Source organism: Coturnix japonica, chromosome 5, assembly GCF_001577835.2.
Source record: "Coturnix japonica isolate 7356 chromosome 5, Coturnix japonica 2.1, whole genome shotgun sequence".
Classification (NCBI taxonomy): Eukaryota; Metazoa; Chordata; class Aves; order Galliformes; family Phasianidae; genus Coturnix; species Coturnix japonica.
Window position 1 is genome coordinate 34915393 of NC_029520.1, and position 21618 is coordinate 34937010.

General features: G+C 46.0%; 1 protein-coding gene across 2 annotated transcripts in view; it reads left to right on the plus strand.

Moving 5' to 3' along the window:
• IFT43 (intraflagellar transport 43) overlaps positions 1-20479 on the plus strand; it is a 39392-nt gene extending 18913 nt beyond the window's left edge. For both annotated transcript variants that reach the window (XM_015865156.2, XM_015865157.2), the window contains 6 exons: positions 4304-4336; positions 4737-4783; positions 15032-15104; positions 16511-16586; positions 16933-16995; positions 17716-20479. In XM_015865156.2, the coding sequence (XP_015720642.1) occupies positions 4304-4336; positions 4737-4783; positions 15032-15104; positions 16511-16586; positions 16933-16995; positions 17716-17826 (403 nt within the window). In that variant the 3' untranslated portion in view covers positions 17827-20479. The remainder of the gene's footprint in view (positions 1-4303; positions 4337-4736; positions 4784-15031; positions 15105-16510; positions 16587-16932; positions 16996-17715) is intronic.
• Positions 20480-21618: the final 1139 nt, after the last annotated feature.

Below are 21618 nucleotides of genomic sequence, written 5' to 3' on the forward strand. Positions count from 1 at the left end.
GGACCTTAAAGCCCACCCAGTCCCAAACCTCTGCATACACCCCCATGTGCAGGGCTGCCCCCCAGCAGCTCAGGCTGCCCAGGGCCCCATCCAGCCTGGCCTTCAGCACCTACAGGGATGGGGCACCACAGCTTCTGGGCAGCAGTGCCAGTGCATCAGAGCGTACCACTGTGGTTCTGCTCTGCGAAGCTCTGCTGGGTGTTGTCCACTGAGACCCACACATGGGGAGCTGGGAGCTCTCCTGCTCATGTGTGTCACTGTGGCTGTGTGATGAGTTGTGCCTCAGGCTGCTGAACAAGCTGCTGCTCGCGGCTCACCACCCACTCACCGCGGTGATGGGCACGGATAAAATGCTTGAGCAAGAGCGTACGGTGTTTGTTTGGCTTTAATCACAATGAGAAGCGGCTTAGACGTGCCAGGAACAGGCGGGCAGATGAGACTCTCCCCGGGCAGGCCCCCTCACACCGGGCTCCCGCAGCCCGTCCTGCGGGGCGGCCGAGGCCCGGCAGAGGGCGGCCGTGGCCCGGCGGAGACCTTCGGTCATCCCCTGCCATCCCGGCGGAGCTCCGCAGCCCCACGGCGGGTGCTGGGAGTGCTCCCGGCCCGGCGGCTGAGGGCGTGAGCGGAGCTGCGTGAGCTGCGAGCACGGAGAGATTTCAAGGACGTTTCCCCCCATTCATCCCAGTTATATGCGTTGCTAAAATAGGTTAACGGTGTCTAATTAACCACTGCACATTGTCATGCTGCATAAAGATAGCAGCCTGGCTGTTCTTTGAGCCCTGCTACTTCATCTCCATTTAGATCTCCGTGGTAGTCCATTAAATGAGAAAGAAACAGTTTAAGGGAGATGATGTCTACATTAGAGCTGCCTCTCACCTCTGGGCACGGCTGTAGGCAGCTCCCCACCAGCCGGGCTGTGCACTGCGGTGCGGGGTGTTCTGAGATTCAGCCTCCTCTCATCAGCACCAGGCAGGATTCCTTGCATTCTGTAATACAGCAGACTGCATTTCTGAGCATTGCTCCCAGGACTGTGTTGTTTTATTTGCCCTTAAGTGTATGTATCTATGCAGCACAAGGATGCACCAGGAGATGTTCAGCATAAATGTTAGGAAGAAATGATTTACCATGAAGGAGGTCAAAGGCTGGAAGAGCATTCTTAAGGAGGTGGTTGATGCCTGTCAGTGTTCAAGAGACATTTGGATAATGCCCTTCATAATATGCTTTAACTTCTGGTTAGCCTTGAATTGGTTGGGCAGTTTGATATGATGATTTTTGAAGGTCCCTTCCATCTGAACCGTTCTATAGTTCATGCACAATTGCTCATTTTATGGATGCTTGTTGTTCCCCTCCCTGGGCTTTGCCTCCTGTTAGAGCAAACAGGAAGCGAGGGCAATGCACTTGTTGGTGGGGATACAAGGAAAGGGTAGGAAATCTATCTGTACTTACTTGACTTTACAGTCTTCTTCTTCCATGTCAGTTTTCACTCATTACTAGAAAGCTGTGCCCTTAGGGATGAGGGAGATGCTGTGTACTTGGGCACGATATTCTTAATGTTGGTCTCAGTATGTTGCAATTGGCATTGGCAAAGCTGAACCAGTTCTCAGGAATGGGCACTCCACTTTAAGCAGCGTGGTAACTTCACAAGGAATGCCTGCAGGGCTTCCAGTAGCTTCTTATAGTACCTGGAGACCAAAGAGACAAGCAGGTAGCTGGTCCTGCAGGCACACTGTCTGCATAGCTGAGCCCTTACGCGGCCTTATGGAATGCGTAGGGTTGGACGCAGGGCACACTTCAAGGATTGGTTAACAACTTTCTTCACTTAGAAGATAAAAACCTGGATGGTTTTTATCCTCAGGAAATGGGCCAGAGCTTGTCCTCTCCCTCTGGGTCACTTTGTTGGGTAGATTCAGATGATGCATTTGGGCCAAAAAAAAGCAAAAAGCCAGGAAAACAAACTGAAAATATTTTGTGTTTTTTTTTTTTTTCCCAGCTTGAAACAAGGAATTAGAAAGTAATGTGTCATCAAAGTAAATAGAAGGAAGGCTTTGGGTTTAGGACTCTACTTGGAAAAAGAAAGCTGGGTCTTTGCCTAATAACTCGGTCATCAAGGTCACAGAGAGTGTAAAGTGTGAAATTCCTTACAGGAGTTTCGTACCATATATCCCAGATAGTTTTCTACCTATGAGCTGGTTTGAAATGCCAGTTTCGTCAAGTGATGCTATTCCAAGTCATATATCAACAAATCTCTGTTGTGCAGGTGACTGAAAACAGATGTCTCACCTAAACAGAACAGCAGTCATTTCTGTCTCCTGCTCTGCTTCTGCTGGTATTTAAATGCTCTGTATAAATGAGAGTACTGTCGACATAAGGGACTTTCCTCCACTGCCACCTCTGTGCCCTGAAGCACGGGGACTGGGACTGACAGTGGGGCTTCACTACACAGTTGTAACAACCAGACTCTGGCGTTACAGTGAGCAGCAGTGAAAGCTTTAGGTCTGAGAAAGCAGAATAGTCTCTGCCTCTAGGACTAAATACAACTGTGTTCCCAATGGGCCACCTGCATGTCTATCAGGAAAGGGAGCTCAGGAAAAAGGAACAGAAATTGCTTACAGGGATAGCAAGGTGTGACCCTCTCCTGGGAAGTATAAACATGTTTCACTCCTGCCTGGAGATAGACAGTGAGCAAGAATGTAAGAAACGTGAGTGCTTAGGGAAAAAAAGAGGGTTATTTGGGGCTGGACAATTACCAAAAATAATGGGATCGTGCTAAGGAGAGGTTAGATATAACCTCGAGGAAACCATCCCACTGTGAGTGCCAGGGGTCTGAAGATGGGCTGTGGGAAGCAGTTCTGTGAAGGCAGAAGGGAGAGAGAGGAAATGGGATAAATCTTGTATCATCTTTTCGTCTCTGGTCAGACTCCAAACTGTGTTGTGAGCTGGCAGTGGGCTTTGAGCCATTACTTTCTCTCTCTGTAGTATCTAGGAGTCACAAAGTGTGTTTTGCACTGTCACTGGAGAAAAGGACTGAACTGGACAATTATTCCTCACTGAAAGAACTCTCCTAAATGCACAGCTCCATTGTACTGCTGGAAGCTCAGGTACAGGTATCATTTATGTGGCTGCAGTTCTGACCATAGCAGTGGTATTATTGAACTCTTACTACTTATTGGGTATAACCTTCAGCCTCTTGCAGACCGCAAGCTCCAAGGAGAGCAATGGAGACAAGGATCTTTCTTCTTCTCATATTTAGACATTGTCTGTGTCCTGCTCTTTGCTCTTAGAAGGATGGACTATTCATGGGAGGATTCAGTGAGGCCTGTGGCCTCATCAGAGAGAACTGATGAGAAGTCTGCCTGTTTCATGGGAGTGCTCTGGAAAGTGCAGTGCAAGGCAGTGCAGCAGCTTCTCTCACATCTTGGTGTGTCCTGGGACAGTGCACGAGTCCTGGGACAGAGCCCCGTGTACTCTTGTCATAGTGCTCTGACTTGAGAGAGGGGAGAATATTTATTCCTAACGCATAGAGATGAAACTTCACTCTGCAAAATGGCCAAAGCAATCAGTGAGTGATGAAGTATCTGCTAAAAAGAAACCTGGCATTTAATTAACTTTTCAAAGTGCTGGTTCAGCAACCTCCATGTTTTACATTTTGAATATTGAACAAGCATCCCTAATCGGAACTGAATTACTTCTGGGCTTGCTGGGGTGGAGAGCAAGGGAGCTGCCATTTGCCAGTGCCTCCCCCCCACATTATTGTTATGAACTTCTGTTAACTCAGCCGGATCAACCCTGATTTACTGCAGCGCCAGCATGCCTGACCTGAACTTGGCCTGCTCAGATGGGGCTCCTAACCCTCAAAGTCAACCACATAATCTTTAAGCACAACCAAGGGCGAGAAGAACCTGTTGATCTCTCAGGGGGAGGTAGACAAATTATACTTTCTTCATTGCTCCCGTGTGTGCCAACGTTTGCACCCAGGTAAGGCAAGCTTTGCCCACAGCTGATGGCAGAGAGTATGAAAAGTGTCAGAGAAACTAAAAAAAAACAAACAGGGAGTCTGTCTCTTGCTGTATCTGGACCTGATTATCTTTTGGGATCAGATGGTTCAGCTTTAACTTGATGCACTCAAGAACTTTTTGATGCCTTGGTTTAGCAGTCACTAAGAACTCTTTATACAGTTGTGATGTGTGATATTAGACCTGGTTGCAGGAACTGTTTTATACATTAAGAGTGATAAAGAGAAATATATGTTTTTTAATAAACCTTTCCAGCCTTTTCTAAGCACAAACCTTTCCTTGTCTTGCAGGTCAGGAAAAAAACATGCAGAAGAAGTAGAAGAGTAAGTTCTCATTGTTGCTAAGACTTCTTTCACAACTTCTACATCTGATTTCATGGAGAACGGGGATGCAACTCTCTAAGCTCCTGTACATGAAGATCTGGAATTTGGGATGGATGCAGGGCCTGGCATGAATTCATGCATTGTGTCCTAGCATGGGTCAGAACTGGGTGCTCTGTAGTTCTCTGGATATGATGGTGGCTGTATCATTGCTTTGTGACAGAAAGAAGTGGATTGTGTCTGCTTTCCCAGCAGACTCATGCCAGGCTCTGCTGTCTAAGCCTCATGTAATAACCTAAGTGTTGCAGATATGAGGCATTGTAGACTTGTGGGGAAGGAGATACAGGAAGATGCTGTTTTGGGTTTTCATTTGAAATTCTTTTCTCCCTGTGTTTTGTTGCAGCCATCGTCTCAGGCAGCAGAGCCAGGAGGCATCAAATGAGGGAGGAGGTATGTTTTTACCTACTTGACTGCCAGAATTGCCTTCATACATGTCTGAGGGTTATCCAGTAAAGGGAGCAGAGGCATCTGTCTGGTAAGAAATGGCTAGAGAGTGAACCACCTTGAGGAGAGAAATAAATGTGGCTGCTGCTTAAGTCTCTCATCTGTTGAATGGAGGGGAGAGAGCAAAGGAGATTGAGAGAAGGATGATGAAATGAACTTATAGTCTAAGTCTGTCTCTTCATTGACACAGAATAATAAAGTGCCTTGAGGATGAAGGAAAGAGTCATGGGGACACTTCTCTGTGATTACCTCCATAGGGATAATAGCGTACTGGGGAAGAAGTAAGAAAAGACTGATAAAAGGGTAAAAGCGGGGATAGAAATCACTGCTGTCCCCTAGTTTAGGTGATAGCAGGTTCTGCTTAAAGCTCCTCTTGTGTTTTGTGATAAAACCTTTATCTTGTGCCTATCAGGACACGTGCCTGCACAGTTCTCTTAAGGCATCTGTTGTTAGAGAACTCATTATTTAAGAAAAACACTTGCACTAATGCAAGATCTTAGATCATAAGCTGAACTTAGTCTGGTGGGTTATCCCTTCCGTTTATAGGCTGCTGTGAAATGTACTGGTCTCCTAAATAGCACTACTAGTTTTCCATATGGACTGATTGAGGCAAGAGGAAGCTCGAGAAAAATGCACAGTAGGAAGTCCTAGGCAAACACTAGAAGGCCATACATGTAGAAATTCATTGAAGTGTCTGGGAGCTACCTCAATTTTCAAGGGCTAAGAATTTTATACAGTGTGTAAAAAGTTGCATCTGTAAAATATTGCTAAGCATTAAGAGAATTACTGGAAGTCACAAAGGATGAGACATCAATATGTTTAATGAGACTAATTAGAAGACTTATTTGGGTCTTCCAGACAGATTAAGCACAGCAGCATATGACTGCCTGAAGTGGCACCTTTATAGCATTGGCATCTTCAGAATAGATTTAATTTCCCCCCTGGGATGTTTCTTGGGCTTCTTAAATTTCATGATATATCACTGAGGCTGATAGTCTCTTCTGAATAGCTATTCGTCTGTTTGCATATGTGCTGTCCTTCTTGTTGAACCTTGGTCTTGTATTCAGAGTAGAATAACTTTCTTTGTTAACCAGGTGTAAAAACGCTTGCCACATGTTTGTAGCACATGACTTCTAGTGCTCCCACATGTTGGGTTATAAATGCTGGATAGAATTGATACAGAACATGGTATGAAGACATGATAAGTTGTAATATGCTTGACTTATTTATTTGTAACTAATCTGTGGTTTGTGGTTAGTTTTGGCTTGTTTGCTCATCAGAATTCAACTTTGGACTATATGCATGTGTTAGAAGAAGGATCCTGCAAACACTACTTGGAGTTCCCACCCAGGCAGTCTATAGTATAATCAGATACCCTGGTTTGTAGATCTAATTCCAATATGGAAAATCTCTGGATGATCAGTACATTGCATGCTGGTGGTCCTAGTTCTACAGGGAGATCAAACAGACTAATTCTGGGACATCAGTTCTCTGTGTGGAAACAGCAATTGCAATGAGGACAGGTGACGTATAAACTCCGGAACCTGATTAAAAATGCTTTTGGTAATTAAGCAGAGAGTTACATAAGAGCTGCCCAGTGCAGAAGGCATGCTGTGGTTGTGCCTTAAATTGAGTCATATTGGCCTCCCCTACACACATTGAAGGGCTTGTGTCCTTAACTGTAGCAGAAGAGCCCAGATTCTAACCACACTTAAATCAAGACATTGGTGTATGGATCCCCAAGGATGGGTCATGGTTATTTTTTGCTGCATAATGTGTTAGCTTGTACAACTTAATATGAACAGGCACAGTTGCCTACTGATTGCTGCTGTCAACCAATACATTTGTATTACCTTCCTTTACCATATTAGAAAGCTTAGCTGTACCATTCCATTAACATTGCTTGTCCGCTGTCCAACCTTTTTATTAAAAGAATGAAAGACAAAACTATCTGCCCTTAAAAAGATAGCTTATGTGTGCTCAGCTGTAATAGTTTGTATGGCACTAAAGTCCAGAGGCTTAGAATTTGGAGTCTATTGGAGGAAGCGCTGAAAAATAATAAGCCCTGGAGAGAATCCGTGGTTTGGCATGTGGGGAATGTGGGAGTCTGGGACAGAAGGACAGTTGGTTCTCAGAGAGTGGGGATGCTGTGTGAAGACTGAAGTAACCTGGGATGTTGTAAGGAGATGAATCAGAACATGGTCACTGGTACATGTTAAAACATAGTCACAGCAAGTGGATAACGCTCCTTTGTTAGGTTGTTGTGTGTCCAACCGAACTGTGGTGCAGCTCAGCTCCTCTGTACCATGGAAAACTTGCTTTAACAGGATTTAATGCATCACATCTTGAGGAATAATAGACCTTCGCAAGCCTCAAAAAAATGTTTAATTCCTAGAGGACAGGCCTAGTTGAGTCGCTTTCAGCCAGGGGCAATCGGGGGCTTAATGCCATGTATGTAGCAATCTGGGCAATCTGAGAGAGAGGAGTTTAAGGGTAATTGCTCAATTTTCTGTCCATGTCAACAGGGAAAACGGGCAGCTGAGACTGAGTGCTGTACAGCCAGGAGACTGCAGATGGGAGATGATCAGGAGAATTTAGCAAGTGCTTTCTGTAGCAACCAAGAGCAGTTTCTCCCCAGTACAGACTATTCTTTGTCATGAAGTGGGAGGAAGGCAGGACAACTGAGTGTATGTGGAAGGGCTTTCTCCTCCCTTTGCTCCTTTCTTCGGCAGGATTATAGAGTCTCTGCTTCTGCTTTGCTTGGGTTTGGCTTTACAGCTTGTACATGACTTTACTCAGCTTGTGAGTCTCATTCTGACATGCAGCTACACTTTTCTGTCTAATGTTCTGCTCTGTCCACCTGCTCTGCTCTGCTAGGCTGCACACCCCAGATGCCCATCTCCTCACTGCATGGCTCTTGGGCTTTTCCTCTTAGCACTGGAGCAGGGGTCAGTTAGCTGAGATTGTGTCTGTTTCCCTGCTCTCCTTCCTCTATAGACTGTTTTCCCATCTTCAGAAATCTTTTGCCCTTTTCTCTCTTGCTCTTGCATAGCTCCTAGAACAGGGCTTTTTGTGGAGGATTGGGCTGTGACACATGTGATACTCTGTCTGTGGGAACAACAGCTTATTTTAAAGCAGATAGTGTGGGTGACTGAGAGAGCTGATTGAAATGAAAGCCTGCCTATGCTACGCAGACAACCCCGATGTGACCTGCAGGTGAGGAAAGCTGCCAAGAGACAGTCACTGGATCTGTGCCCTCAAGGCAAAATCCCTTCCTGCCTGCTGGGAAGCCTCCTCGAGGAAGCAGAGCTGATGATGAGACCTCTCTATACAATGTCAAATCTTTAGAAGGACTTCTTACCCTTCTGGCATGTGGCAGCAGCTCCTTTGCATTTGAACAGGACAGGAGTCCAGGCTCTGTGCACAACAGGAGCAGTAGAAAATGTGTAAATGCTCCATCAAATATTAATCTTACTTGCTTGGGAAAAAAAAACAAAACAAAAAATAAGAAACAGAGAAAGTGGGTGGTAAGGCACTGGAACAGGTTGCCCAGAGAGGTGGTAGGTGCCCTCTTCCTGGAGACTTTCAAGGCAAGGCTGGATCAGGCCCTGGATGACCTGATTTAATCTAGATGACTTTTAAAGTTCCCTTCCAAGTCTAAGGATTCTCTGATTCTATGAATGTGCAGTAACTGCCATGGAGATGGCCAGTGAGTCCTTCGAAGGCTTGAGAGCCAGCAGTGGAGTGGTTTGGAAGGAGCTGTATGGGCTAAAAGCATTGAGCATGAGTTGCAGTGGATACAGAGTGAAAAATATGGTGTTTGGGAGTTTGTGTGAGGGACTGAAGAGAGGGGCCTAAGGCAGAGTGACAGTGACTGCTGTGTTTCTTGGATTATGTGCTGTGACCTTGTGTGTGGTTCTGTCAATGCACCACTGTCCTTCACTTGCTGCTCCCTACTGCAGTGCCCTAAATCTCTGCACAAGGTCAGTGAAGGACAGACTCAGACCAACGTCATGGTTTCTCATCTGCTGCTGTTCCAGGCCAGCTTGAACTCCTACAGTGACTGCTGACATTGTGATCTAGAGCTTCTGCTGTTTGAGGAAGCCTCTTTTTGGCAGCCATGGTGGATGGGGGGAACAGAGAGTATGTCCCAGGGGTTATGGCTGAAGTCCTATTTGGAGTGGCTAACCACCCATCGTGGGGCAGTGGACAATATAATTGCAAGGGAGTGAGCACAGCTTGTTTGGGGCTGAAAATAAAGGACTGGGTAAGCATCTTCCATCACTTTATTCTGCAATGTGGTAGGTACACAGTCATGTTGGTCGCTGTGATTGCTGAGTCCATAACTGTAGTTGACGGACTAGGTTTACCTAAAATACCCTTTAAGAAAAAGCTCTTGAAAGATGATTACAGAATTGAGACACCATCATTTAAAACTGCCTGAGGCAAGCTCCTTTGAAAATTGCAGCAGTGGAGGGACAGAGAGAGAACCACGTAGCCCTTGATTGTAGTGTCGTTCCCTCAGGACCCGTCCCCCCTCCCCCTCGGTTTCTCATCTGATATGAGAGAGAGCAGCAGTAAGATTCCTCATCTGTCTTATGAAAATCCGATTCTGAGTGGCTCTGATCAAACCCGGCTGGCTGTCAGCAGCGGTGGCCTTGTGTGGAGGGAGGGAGGCTTCTGAGGAGTTGCTGGATGTGGAAATGTCATGGGTGCTGCCGATCAAAGAGGCATTTTTTAATAAATATATATATAAAAAATAAAAAACCTAAGGATTTAGCATAAAAGAAATGTAGTTTGTCTTGTTTTTCCAGCATAACATGAAGAGGATGAAATAGAATCAGATATGCCTGCTCCCAAACATACATCCACAGGAGCATTTGAGAAGCTTCTTTCTCTGGCACACCAACACTCTAGCACAAAATCACTCATCTCCAGTGTTACTGAGGACAGTTTTGTATTTCTGAGTTCACCAAACCCTTCCAGGGAGCCTCTTGTTGTCTAATCTGCTGCCCTGCTGCCTCCTGAGTATGTTTCAGCAGGGGAATACTGCAAAGGTGCAAAGAACAGCCTGTGTAAAGAAAAAACAGGTGTTGGCAGAATGGAGGGCAGGTGCAGTGCTCTGTCAGGGGCTGTGGGTAAAGGCTAGGAGGTGTGTGGCCACTGTAGATGCTGATAACCTCAGGAATATGTTGGACTCCAGGTCCTGAGCTTGGCCTCCTGTCTCTGCTGTCTGCTGCAGGTGAAGAATCTATACATTAAGAGATTCCTTGTCTTTAAAGTATCTGGTCTCGCACAGTACAAGCCATAGACTGCCACCTGTTGAAGCCCTGCCTGGAGCTCAGAGACTCATCTGACATGGCTTTTTGGTGCCGTGGTTGCATTGCTGCAGCTTATCTCTCCTCATGCTTCCCAGGGATCAAAACTGAGGCTTTGTCGCAACAGCAGCCTTGAAAGACAGCAAATATGGCTGATGCTTGTCCAGGAAACCATTGTGTGAGATGCTATCCAAGGAAGTAGGGTGTCTCAGTGAACCACCCGACCTCCCAGCTAGTCCTCCATCTGGCTAGTGGCATGATCAGAGCTTGGTGGCTGAAGAGAAAATGATTTTGTCTGCTGCATCTGTAAAGCAAGGCTGGAGGTTTGTTGCTGAACCTGCTGTGTGACCATGTCCCATCTAGGTCCTATGAATCCTCTCCCACCAGAGTGACTTTTCCCTTCAGCTGCCTCGGTCGTGCCGTTACGATTCTCTTCTCAGACGGATGTTTTGGGATATGAGAACCTCAGGTTACCTTCTGCTTGGCTCAGCTTTTAAGACTGCCCCAGCAGCTGTAGTACCACCTGCTTTTCACCCTACTGTTTTCGTCTCCCTGCTGGCTGAAAGGTGCACTGCTCAGCATCAGCCTCTTGCTATGGCAATTTCAATCAGGGAAAGGTATCCCTATGAAATTAATGCCTCAACATCCAAAGAAGTATTCTTTATCCTCTCCATTTGCCTGCTGCTCTCCTGAGAAAGCTTCCAAAAGCCTTCAAGCTTGTTTGTGTGTTCAGCAGAGGCTGAATGTGTCCCTTATTCCTTATGGTTTTTTGAAGATTTTTTTTTTTTTGCCTGTTGCTTTCCACTTTTTTCTTTTTTTTTAATTCTCCATTTTTCCACTTAGAGAGAAAAATTATTTATTGCATTGAGATGCGCTAATTAAAGCCATTTTCTGGTATTTGGTTACTGAAGTGTTTGATGTCTCTCTGACAAGACCATGAAATGCACAGTGTGTCTACAGGGACAGAATTTGCTGAACACGGTGCTTTGTAAATGAGGGGACACAGTGTCGCAGCAGCTCATGAATATGAAACGCCCATGATGCTACCTCAGTGGACTTGAGAACACAGATGAATCCTGTCATGTGCTAAATGAGACCAATTTCTTTCACTTAACTTCATCTTCAATCAGACCTTCTTCCATTCGCCTGTTTAAAATTCCCCAAACGTGGTGCAGAAGGTAACAGCATTCAGTAAAACAAAGTTTTGCAGCAGCAGAGATATTGTAATTATCTCATTTTTACATTTTATGAGCGAGCAGCTTAAACTAAAGTTAGTTTCATTCTTATGCCTGCTTAGTGGCAGGGGACTGCCAGTTTCAGCAGCCACTGCCCTTTTTGTTCTCTGGATGTGGCAGTGGATGAGAAAGGAGGACAGCTCCATCCCCGCTGCAAAAGCGCCCGTTCTGAACTGGCACTGGAAATATGCACCCAGCTGGTGGAAGTTAATCAGATGAAGATGCTCTTTTGGGTGGCAGGATTTGGGGCGTGAGGCTTAGGAGACTTAAAGCAGCCCAGTGAGAAGTGGCAGCCACCCTACTGAACAACTGTAGTCTGGACCTAGAATGTGGTTTCTAGGTACATCTCTGATTTATTGCCTGACCTTGAACAAATTCTGTCTGTCCTTAACAAAGCATTGAGTTCTGTGGGACTAGGACCAGATCTCGCTGTGATGAGATCGGTGTTGCTACTTAACCAAAATAAGCTGCTAGGAGGGGAAGTGCAACTTGACAACTTGCAGGTGTAGCTGAGCAGTAGGTAGTAGATATGTCTCCATCTCCTGCTTGTGGCTTTCTGTGGCTGTCATCAGTAACTTCTTTGCTAGGGGGCAGAAGAGGTGACAGTCACTGCACATTCTCTGCCATGAGCACAGAACCCTGATTTGAGTGTCACTCTGAAAACTGCTATTCCTTGTTTATTGTTTGGCTACCCAGATGTAGCCTTTCCCCTCTGTTTCTTTGTTCTACTTCTCGCATGCTTCTGCCTCATGCTTGCAGTGGCTTGCCATAACTTAAGGTATGTAGCTTTTCTAGTGTAAGACCTTGCTCGATCTAGCTATTATAATAAAAATACTGCTCTTAATTATACTCTGGACTTAGATATTCTGAGATATTCAGTTTGATGGAGTATATTATGGCTCCCCTGTTAGCCAACACTTGTACTGGTGTCTCCTACCCTAACCTCTGCATGGATGCACTTATTTTGGTTTCATTAGTTGATAGTTTGTGCTTGCTTGCTATTATAGGTGGGATGGAGAGGAATCTGCAGTGGTGTAATCTGGCATTTGATGCTCACTCAGTATTTTATATCTCTATCATGAGCAGTTTCTGAAACTAGTGTCTTGTTTACAGGTTGAAAAATCCATGAGAAAGGCTTCATTTTACTTTGTTCCCAGATGTTTTGAGCAATGAAGTGAAGTCTCACCCATTCCTCTTTACTGTCGCTGTAGTCTCGCTGTTGGAAATGGCTTAAACCATTTGTCTATGAATCCTGCTATATGAGACTAGGAGAACATGGTCCTGAGAGCATTTCTGTATGTGTTAGTTATATCAAGGTTGTCTGTCTCATTGCAGCTAATGGCAGTATTAAAGGTAAAGCATATGCCTGTATTCTTGCAGCACTGCTGCCCATGTGGTTCTGTTCCCTACAGCAGCCATAGTGCTCTAACTTAGCTGTGCTTCTAGAGCTTGTTGGAAAAAGAAAGATGTACGCTCTAAAAAGAGCAAATAGTGGTCAGGAGCCTGGGCAAGTGGGAGGTTGGCTCCTCAGTGATGAAGGTGAAAAAGGAGACACTCAGTGAACTGTAAGGAGAGAGGAGTAAGAGGGATTGTGGAGAGGTGGCACCATGGAAATTGGCAGAAGGTAGGAGAAGTTATGAGTAAAACAAGGACTCAAATATTTCAGGCCTGATTTGCCATTGAGAGCAACTGGTCTGGGGAGCTAATTATTATTATTTTTAATAGTTTGCAATGTTTTTGTTCTGTTTCCTGACACTCTGTGGCAGTCCTAAGGAGCATTGCCTGTGCCTAGAAATAGCACTCAGCACTCTGCAGTGAGAGCACTCATGCGGTTCCCTTTGCTGGAGGGGCTGGCAGGAGCCCCCAGAGCATTTCCACTTCTTCTGTCTGAAGTATTTTCAAAGTGCCTATAAAAATATTGGAGCCTTTAATTTCTTTTCGAAGGAACTTCTATGCGATTGCCTTCATGATGGTAATACAGAGTAGAGGCAGCGTTCTGCAAGGAGTTTGGGAATCTCTCCATGAAATTTAATGGCAGTGAGATAAAGCCAGCACTGGCAAATCCAGGACTCTTTGGAAACCTGCACAAAAGGAAAGTGCAGCACTAAGTTTATGGTATTCTCTAGTGCAAAAAGAAATAAACAGAAGCAAAAGCCTGGCAGGGTACCTCTGTGCAGTGCTTTGTTCCTCCTGTTGTATAGCCTCCACAGTCTGTTTCCTCCTTGGTCTTTGCTACTTATGTACAGGGACTTTCTCCCACATTGTCACTGGGCAGTTCTCTCCACAGGTCAGTCTGTCCACAGAGATGCTGTTACTCTGTGATTGCATCTTATTAGGAGCTTTACCCTGGGCTGGGAGCTCCTGCATAGAAGAGCCAGCAGGACAGCAGGTTCTCCTGGCTCTTGTCCCTACATGCAGAGTGGGGGCAGATATATCCTAAAGGTACAGGAACACGCTGGTGAGTCATTTCTTGCCCTCTAAGGGACATCCTGAGGGCCTGTTGCTGCAATTTTCCTTTATATGTCTTTGAGAAGTTTGCCGTAGTCAGAGAGCTGCTTTGCAGGCACCTGTTCCTCAGGCAGCTGGGGAGCTTGAAGGCACAGCTCTGCTGAGATCATCCAAGCTGTCACCTCCGCTCGCCTTGGCCTGGCTCTTGCTGCAGCCGCCATCCCACTCAGCCCTCCGCCAGGCAGCCAATTAGTGAGAAATCCCACTGTGTGGCCAGCACCGAACGACCGCCGCACTGAGGCCCGTGCTGACCCCTGTCCTCCCACAGCTGGGCCAGGGCTGCTCTAGCCCTAGCAGCTGGTAAGCCCCAGGGATGCTGAGGGGATGCTGGGCAGAGAGGGCAGCTGAGAGGCTGCGGAGCTCTGACAGGCAGCCGGACAAGGGGCTCTTCAGCAAGACCCTGCCCGGAGCCTTGGCCGCCACAGGTGGGGACATCTCTCCAGCTCCTGAATATTCATCTCAGCCTGGGCTGCAAAGCTAGGCAGAGTCAGGCCCAGCTGCCTGCTGTGCTGCTGGCAGAGGCAGGAGCAGCCTGCCTGCTCCAGCACTAGAGGGCCAGCTCTGATCCCACCTTGTGCTTGTGAAGCTTCTTCCCAGAGCCAACCACTGGCATCTCCGCCATCTGAGGACACAGCATCTCACAGGTTTTTAGCAGGATGCAGTGTGCTCCCAGTTTCTCCTGCTTTCCTCCATTTTCTTTTTTTCCCTCTAAGTACCCTTTGTAGGTGGAGTAACCATAATCATCATGCTGGGAATATCTAGTGACATCTATTGGCCATTCCGGGCTCACTCTGGAAAGACACGAAAACATTTATGACATTACAGCTTAGTGCATCCTCCCTCATCTTAGTGTCAGCTGGACCACCAGCACTTCCTCCTTCAGCCACGCGGAAGGTCACAGCCTCTGCTCAGTCTGCAACCCAGCCAGCAGCTCCTTCAGCATGCAGATTCATTCACATGGCTTCTGCCATTGTATGCTTCACACCTCATTTCTAGCAGATTCTGGGTGGCTGAGCGGAGCTGAGTAATGAACAACATATCTCATAGGAAGAAAATTCTTACCAGTCTTCAGATGACAGCCAGATTCTTTTGGCTTCGAGGTTGTCTTCAAATGCTGCTTTCTTTTACTACAGATATTCCTGTGATCCCTGACTTAGAGGAAGTCCAGGAGGAAGATCTGGCCATGCAAGTGGCAGCTCCCCCCAGGTAAGAGTGCTCTTGTGGCTCACATCGGCCATGTGAAATGTGCGGTGAAATTAAACTCCATCTTATCTCATGCCCTGTGGATGTCAGTGGCAGCACCATTCAGCAGGATTCGATGCTGCACATTGTGACAGTGGGGCTCCAGGCTGAACAGTGCAAATTTGTTTCCTGTTACATAGAGACAGCAATTAATGCATTTTCTCTCTGTATACACAAAATCTACATTAGAGCATCACTTTTGATATTGAAAAATCAAACTCTGAAAAGTTAGGTGTTGCTTGATTTAAGGTTGCCTGTGTGACAAATGCCTCCAGTACACGTGTATTATCACACACACTTTGATTGCACTCTGCTTCGCCCTCCACAGGATATCCTTTTCACTCAAGGGCTTAGTTAATTTGCAAAGCACAATACGATCTGTAGGTGTATCACAGTAGTCTTGGGATTAGCTCGTAGGAGACCATTTAGTAGTACATTTTAAAAACTGAAAGTGTTGGAGTTAATTTTCTTGATACTTTTAAGTCGTTACTCCTGTTGGATCTATTGCAAAGATCACAGAGTGGGATTTCTGTTGACCTTTGTTTGGATGACCACAGATGCCTTTCTTGCAAGTATGGAGTAGGTGTCGTAACTAAATAGCTGTTAATAAAAATAAATGACGTGTCATAGCAGTAAATTAAAAAAGATTTTGTCTCTCACCAGAGTTTGGTTTTTTGTTTTCTCTTTTTTGTATAATCCCATCTGTTCTCCCTGTATCGATAGTCACTCTGCAATAGAAGACAAATAATTTTCGTGGGCATACATAGAAGATAAATGAATACAAATGTTCCCTGTAGTACTGCGTAACATGCAAAGGGAAGTATGGCAGGGCAGTACGTTCCCCCCCTACCTCTGCTCATCTTTGGAGCCTACATTTTAAGAAATTGCATTTGATAGCTGAAATTCAGCTCAGAGATGGAAACTGCAAAGTCTTCACTGTTCTATAGTTTGCATTGTGGGACTCTTGAATGTGCTTTGCTTCCCAGATAGGAGTGGCATTTTGGCTGTTACCTGCTGAGTGTATCTGTATCTGGGCTGATTGCATGTTCATTGCCTTCCTGTTTTCTTTCTGGCCCTTGCATGTGGCTCACGGATCTTCTCTCTGGCATGCCAACTTCTCTGAAGGAGTCCCTGGTTGCTCCATATCCTATTTTTACACATGCGATCAGCCTGGCTCTCAGATTCGTCAGTGCCTCTTAATGTGCTGAATGAGATGTGCTTCTGTTCTTGGACAACCATTTCAATATCCTCATCATCCAGTGTGGATACTTGAGTTGTGTGTCCACACACTACTGCTTAAGTCACTGTGTGTCTCATCTGCTGTGCTTCCACACTTACCGGGGTTCTGTTTTGCCCGTTTCTGTTTGCAGTGTGCAGGTGAACAGAGTGATGACCTACCATGACTTGGACAAAGATCTTACAAAGTATGCTGCCTTTCAGACTCTGGTAAGTGGATGTTGGTGTGGAGTGACGGGTGTAAGTTCCTTTCCTTCCAGTTTTCCATTGTCCTCCACAGTGATACTCAGCTGCATAAAATACATTGCCCTGTCATGCAAGCACCTTCCAGTCTGCCTGCAAATATTTTCCTTTCAGCCTAATGAGCATCTGGAAATAGTGTGTGTGTATATAGTGCCTGTTGTTCATATGAGGAGGTACCTGCTGCTGTCCTGAAGAAGGTCTATGTCATGTATGGGGCAAAATGTTGTGTCTGTCTCTAGCAACATCCTCTCTGGTGAAATGATGGTGCCTGCTTTCTCTGTGTCTGTAAGACTGTGATTGTGTGTGTTCTTAGGATGGAGAGGTTGACCTGAAGCTTCTCACCAAAGTCTTGGCTCCAGAACATGAACTACGGGAGGTGAGTTAAAAGCTTCTTATGTCTCAGACTGTACTTAGAAAGTAAGCTTTTGTTGGTGGGGTGGAAGAAAGATACTTGAGGAGGAGCCTATGAAGAGGAGCTTGTTTTCAAGCTGATGGAGGTCTGATTTCCCCAGCAGATTATTTTAAAAGTTTGTAGGTATTTCTGTGTGTGAGATTACAGCATTGCTGTGACTGGCTTCCTTCAGTTTGAAAGAGTTAGTGAAGGGCCTAGTGCTGTCACAGATCCATGCACAAACTGCTGCTTTGTGTAGTTTTTGGTAGCCACCATGGGCTCCAGATGGTTCTGCAGAGTGCTACAGGGGAGCAAAGAAAACATTTAGGGTTAGGACAGAAGGCTGTTCTAAAGCAGGGCAGAAGAACCTCAGTACAAATGTATAAGCAGTAGCTCAGGACTTGAAACAAAAGATTTCTACATCCCAGAACAGCAGGTGCTTCATTAAAAGAGTGGAAGATTTTTATGTCTCCTTATGCCCTTCTTGGGAACACCTAAGGTTAACAGTGTGGGCTTTACTGAATTTGGAATGATTATTTCTTCCAAAATCTTTAAATTGTAACACAGATTCACATTCCGTTCTCTCTAAGTTTCCTATCCTAGTCAACAAAATCTGTGCCTTCCTCTCTGGCAGGGACATCATTCAGAGACCTCTGGGAGTTATCAGTTAAATTTTCAGCATGTTTGTCTTTTTCCTCTTGATAGGATGATGTCTGCTGGGATTGGGACCATCTCTTCACAGAGGTATCCTCAGAACTAGTAACTGAGTGGGACGTGGGACAGTCTGAGAGAGAGGACCACCTCAGTGTACCCTAGAGCACTGATACACCTGATATCTCTCATGTACACATTCCCTGTAAATAGTTTAGCACTTTAATTTTCTATTTACTTGTTTGTATTTGAGAATATATTTCAGACATGGAAATAAATAGAACTTGGTCTGTAGGAAAACTGGCTTGGGGGAAGTTTTGGATATTTTATACTAAGACTCTTCATTCTCAAAAGAGATTAAGAATTAGAAGCACAATATATTATTTACTTATGAACAGTCACTGTCACCTTACTTTAGCACCTTTACAGATAACTGCTATGGTCAGTCTCTCTGGGAAGACTGTCTTACACAGTCAAAGAATGGAGTGTGGTTTTCAGTGATGGCTGTGAGAGAAGCTTAGGTTGGTGCAGTTTGTTTGCCTAGAACATCAAGGTTATCATCTTCCCACAACAGATGCCACAAGTTGTCAGGATGTCTGCGTTACATCTTGTCCATCAGCCTCCTGCCATCCCTTGCTGGTTTAACATTTGCCCTGGGTCCTTACCTCTGTATTGCCTCAGAGGAAGCAGCATCACCAACTAAACTGCCACTACTGCTTCTTGCAGCACCTTTTGTTTTCCCTGGAGTTATCCCAGTCAAGGGCTGACCAAGCCTAACCCTGCTTAGCTTCAACAGTTAGATGAGATCACATATTGAATGGAATTAGCTCCAGGCAATAGGTGGTTTGCAAAGAAAATACTGCTCATTCCACATGTGAAAAAATGAAGCCTGCTGCTCTGAAACAAGCTAACTCCCTGGCGTGTTTCCTTGGAAGCAAGTAACCTGTTCTCATTGTCACCTAAAAAAAACTCCGTTTAGCTGTTAATGCCCTATCCCCATAGAGCTGTGGTCATTATTTGCAGGAAACAATAGTATTACTTCTAAGCCAGTGTCCTTCAAAGCCTTGTCCCACAGGAGAACCGTGCTATATACTTCTGGGGGACAGTGCAGGTGCTGTGCAGAAGGCTTGATGTGCTGCTTTTCTTAGCTTGTTCTTTAGATCTAATGGAGCACTGCATTCTTTCTTTTGTACTGATGCAAGTCCAGGAGAAACGACTCACTGTGAACTCAGTACTCTGCAAAATTTCTGATCAGAGTTGATAGCCAAAAAAAAAATCTACCAGCAAGAGAGAAGAAGCTGCCTCAATGAGATGCTATGTTTGTAAAATCAAGGAATCTCCCCCGTAACTAGAAAAGTAGATGAGATGGAAGCCTTGGGGCTAGTGTATGGAGGATACCGCTGAAGTCTCTTTCTGAGCAGAGAAACCTGTTTTGGTATGAACAGAAACTTCCCAGCTGGGCCAGTGTCTGTTCTTCTCTGATATCTGTGGCCCTTGGCCAAAGAGAATTTAGGATTCTTCCTATAGTCCAAGAAGGAGAAAACAAATTCAGCAAGCTTAGTAAATCAGACAATCCCAACAAGGCTGTGTGGGGAAGAGAATGGTAAAGAGTGGAAGAAATTGATTAGGCTTAGGGTTAGATTTGCACAGTTCACATCCCAAAGATCATAGAAAAAGCCGAGGCTCTCTTCTCTCAAATACAGTCTGTAGTCAGCTTAGTGTGAGCTCTCTCCATTCTGCTTGAGCTGAGTATCCTCTAAGCTGCTTGCCTGGTATCACGGTATTCAGTGCATGCCAGCCAGTTATCAATGACCACAAAAGCTGAGGATTCCCAGGCTTGAGGCACAAGAGTGGATGAGCTATGAATCCAACTAATCTGGCTGTCCAGCCTGAGGTTTGATATGTGACGTGTGTTGGAGTTTATTTAGGTACTTAGTGAGGTGGCATTACTGACAATTGGAGCTCTAAGAGAGGAAAACCAGGCATTATTTAGGCAGCCTGCAGGATGTGAGCTGTAGAGGCAGTGCTCAGCCCATTGCTCCTCATGAAGCTGTATGCCATGCCAACAGTCTTGTCTCTTGTCCAGGAGGGCAGAGCACTGTCTGCCTCTAAGGACTTCACCCATCTCCCTGGGTAGGTAAAGTGCTCCTGGCTGGCTGCCGTCCTAGCAGGGAGAAAGGACAGGCATCTCTGGTCTGGGCATCAGTGCTCAGCCCCTCAGAGACCGCGCTGGACCTTCAGGAGCCAAGAGGAAGGAGACCCTTGAAACAGAAGCGGAAGGGACATTGGATGCTCAGAGATCTTTCTGGAGATGGTGACAGGTAGGAGTGTGGAGGGCATGTGGACACCATTTAAGGCAGGGTGTGGGGAGGAGGGGACTTGATGTCACAGTGGGGTTTGTGGGAGGGGCAAGAGGAATGAGGAGGGTGAATGATTTGGGAACAGTATGTATAATGTTTGGAGGGACTGAGGGCAAAGCAGGTGCTGATGAAGAGGCTGGAGAAAAGGAAAGATGAGGTGCTTGGATGTGTAGTTTGACCTGCTATGAAACAGGCCATGGCAGATCTCGATGCGATGTGGCTGAGCTTCACCTGTCTTCTCCCTGGTTAGTTATCCCAGCAGACAACTGCCCTTGTGGTTCAAAATCTGCTTTATTTCTAAGCTCTGTTTTTGTTTCATCTTCTATTCCTTGCACCTGGTTATGCTTTCACCTTCCCTGTTAAACCATGCTGTCAGATACTTTCTACTTGCTCAGGTATTTATGTGCACTGTGAACAAGTAGTCTCTTTAATTTTCTTCAATAAAGTTAATAGAGTGAGACTTGTTTCCACATCTTTCCCATTCCCTCCCCAGCTGGAGGAAGGAAGGAGAGCTGTCTGGTTCTCGGCCTTCCTCAGTTAGCCCTTCCTACTGCCTGCCTGGCTGCGGTGCTGGGAGGTGTCTGAGCTGTGCCCTCCTGCCATCAGTCCCTGGTGATGTCACATTGGAATCTGCTCCTGTTACTGTCCCTGCTGAAAGGAAGCATGTAAGTGCCTTTTCTAGCTCTTGGTGAGGAAGGCTATATAGCCATCCTTTGAGGCACCTTAGTGTCCGTAGACTCGTGTCATAGAGGGGTAAAGTAATGTGTAATAGTGTGCCTTCAAGTTCCTAATCCAAATACAGTACTTATAGACCTAGATAGCGCTTTTGTTCCCAGCCTTCTGTCTGAAGATAGTGGAAATCTTGTGTCCAGGTTGCTTCTTGTTCTGCTGTGGCCCTACATGGCTGAGGGAGAGCTGCAGACTGGTCAGTGTGTTGGCAGCAGCAGGGTCAGCACAGTGAGTTGCTCTGGGTGTCTGCAGAAGGCTCTGTTGGGGCTCAGGCTAGGTAAGCAGCTCTGTCCCAGAGAGCTCCTAGCAGGCTTAGGGCTCAGTGATCTATTCAGGACAAACTGTGAGCCTCATTGGAATAAAAGAAATACACAACAAAACTGAATTCTAGCTCCTAACATCTCTTTGGTTTTGCTTATAATAATAGGTACGGTATTTATAGACTTAAAGGAGATGCGTTTTTAGTGTACAGCTTGTTGGGGAAGTGAGAGGGTTTTCAGGGCAGAGAGTGCAGCTCTGGAAAAGCATGTAGAAAATAAAAGCTGAGTAAAAGCCAGGCCCATCAGCTCTCCATTGAGGAGTCTGCTTGCTTGCCAGGAAACACTTAGAGGGGCTTAGGCTGTTTTGTTAAGTGTGGCAAAATGATGGGCGGGGGGGCTTTATGTTAATCAGCTGGAAAGGTGCTGCTGCTCCTCTTGCCAGAGCATCTCAGGGACAGCGGAATTAATTCATGGCATATGCTCCCAGCAGCTGCTGCACTGACCTGGAGCAGCAGCGGCCTGGGGCCCAGCTCCCACTCCTCACTTGGGCCTTGCTCCCTACCAGCCCTGCTGGGCACAGCCGCTGCTGCACAGCCCGGGGCCGGAGC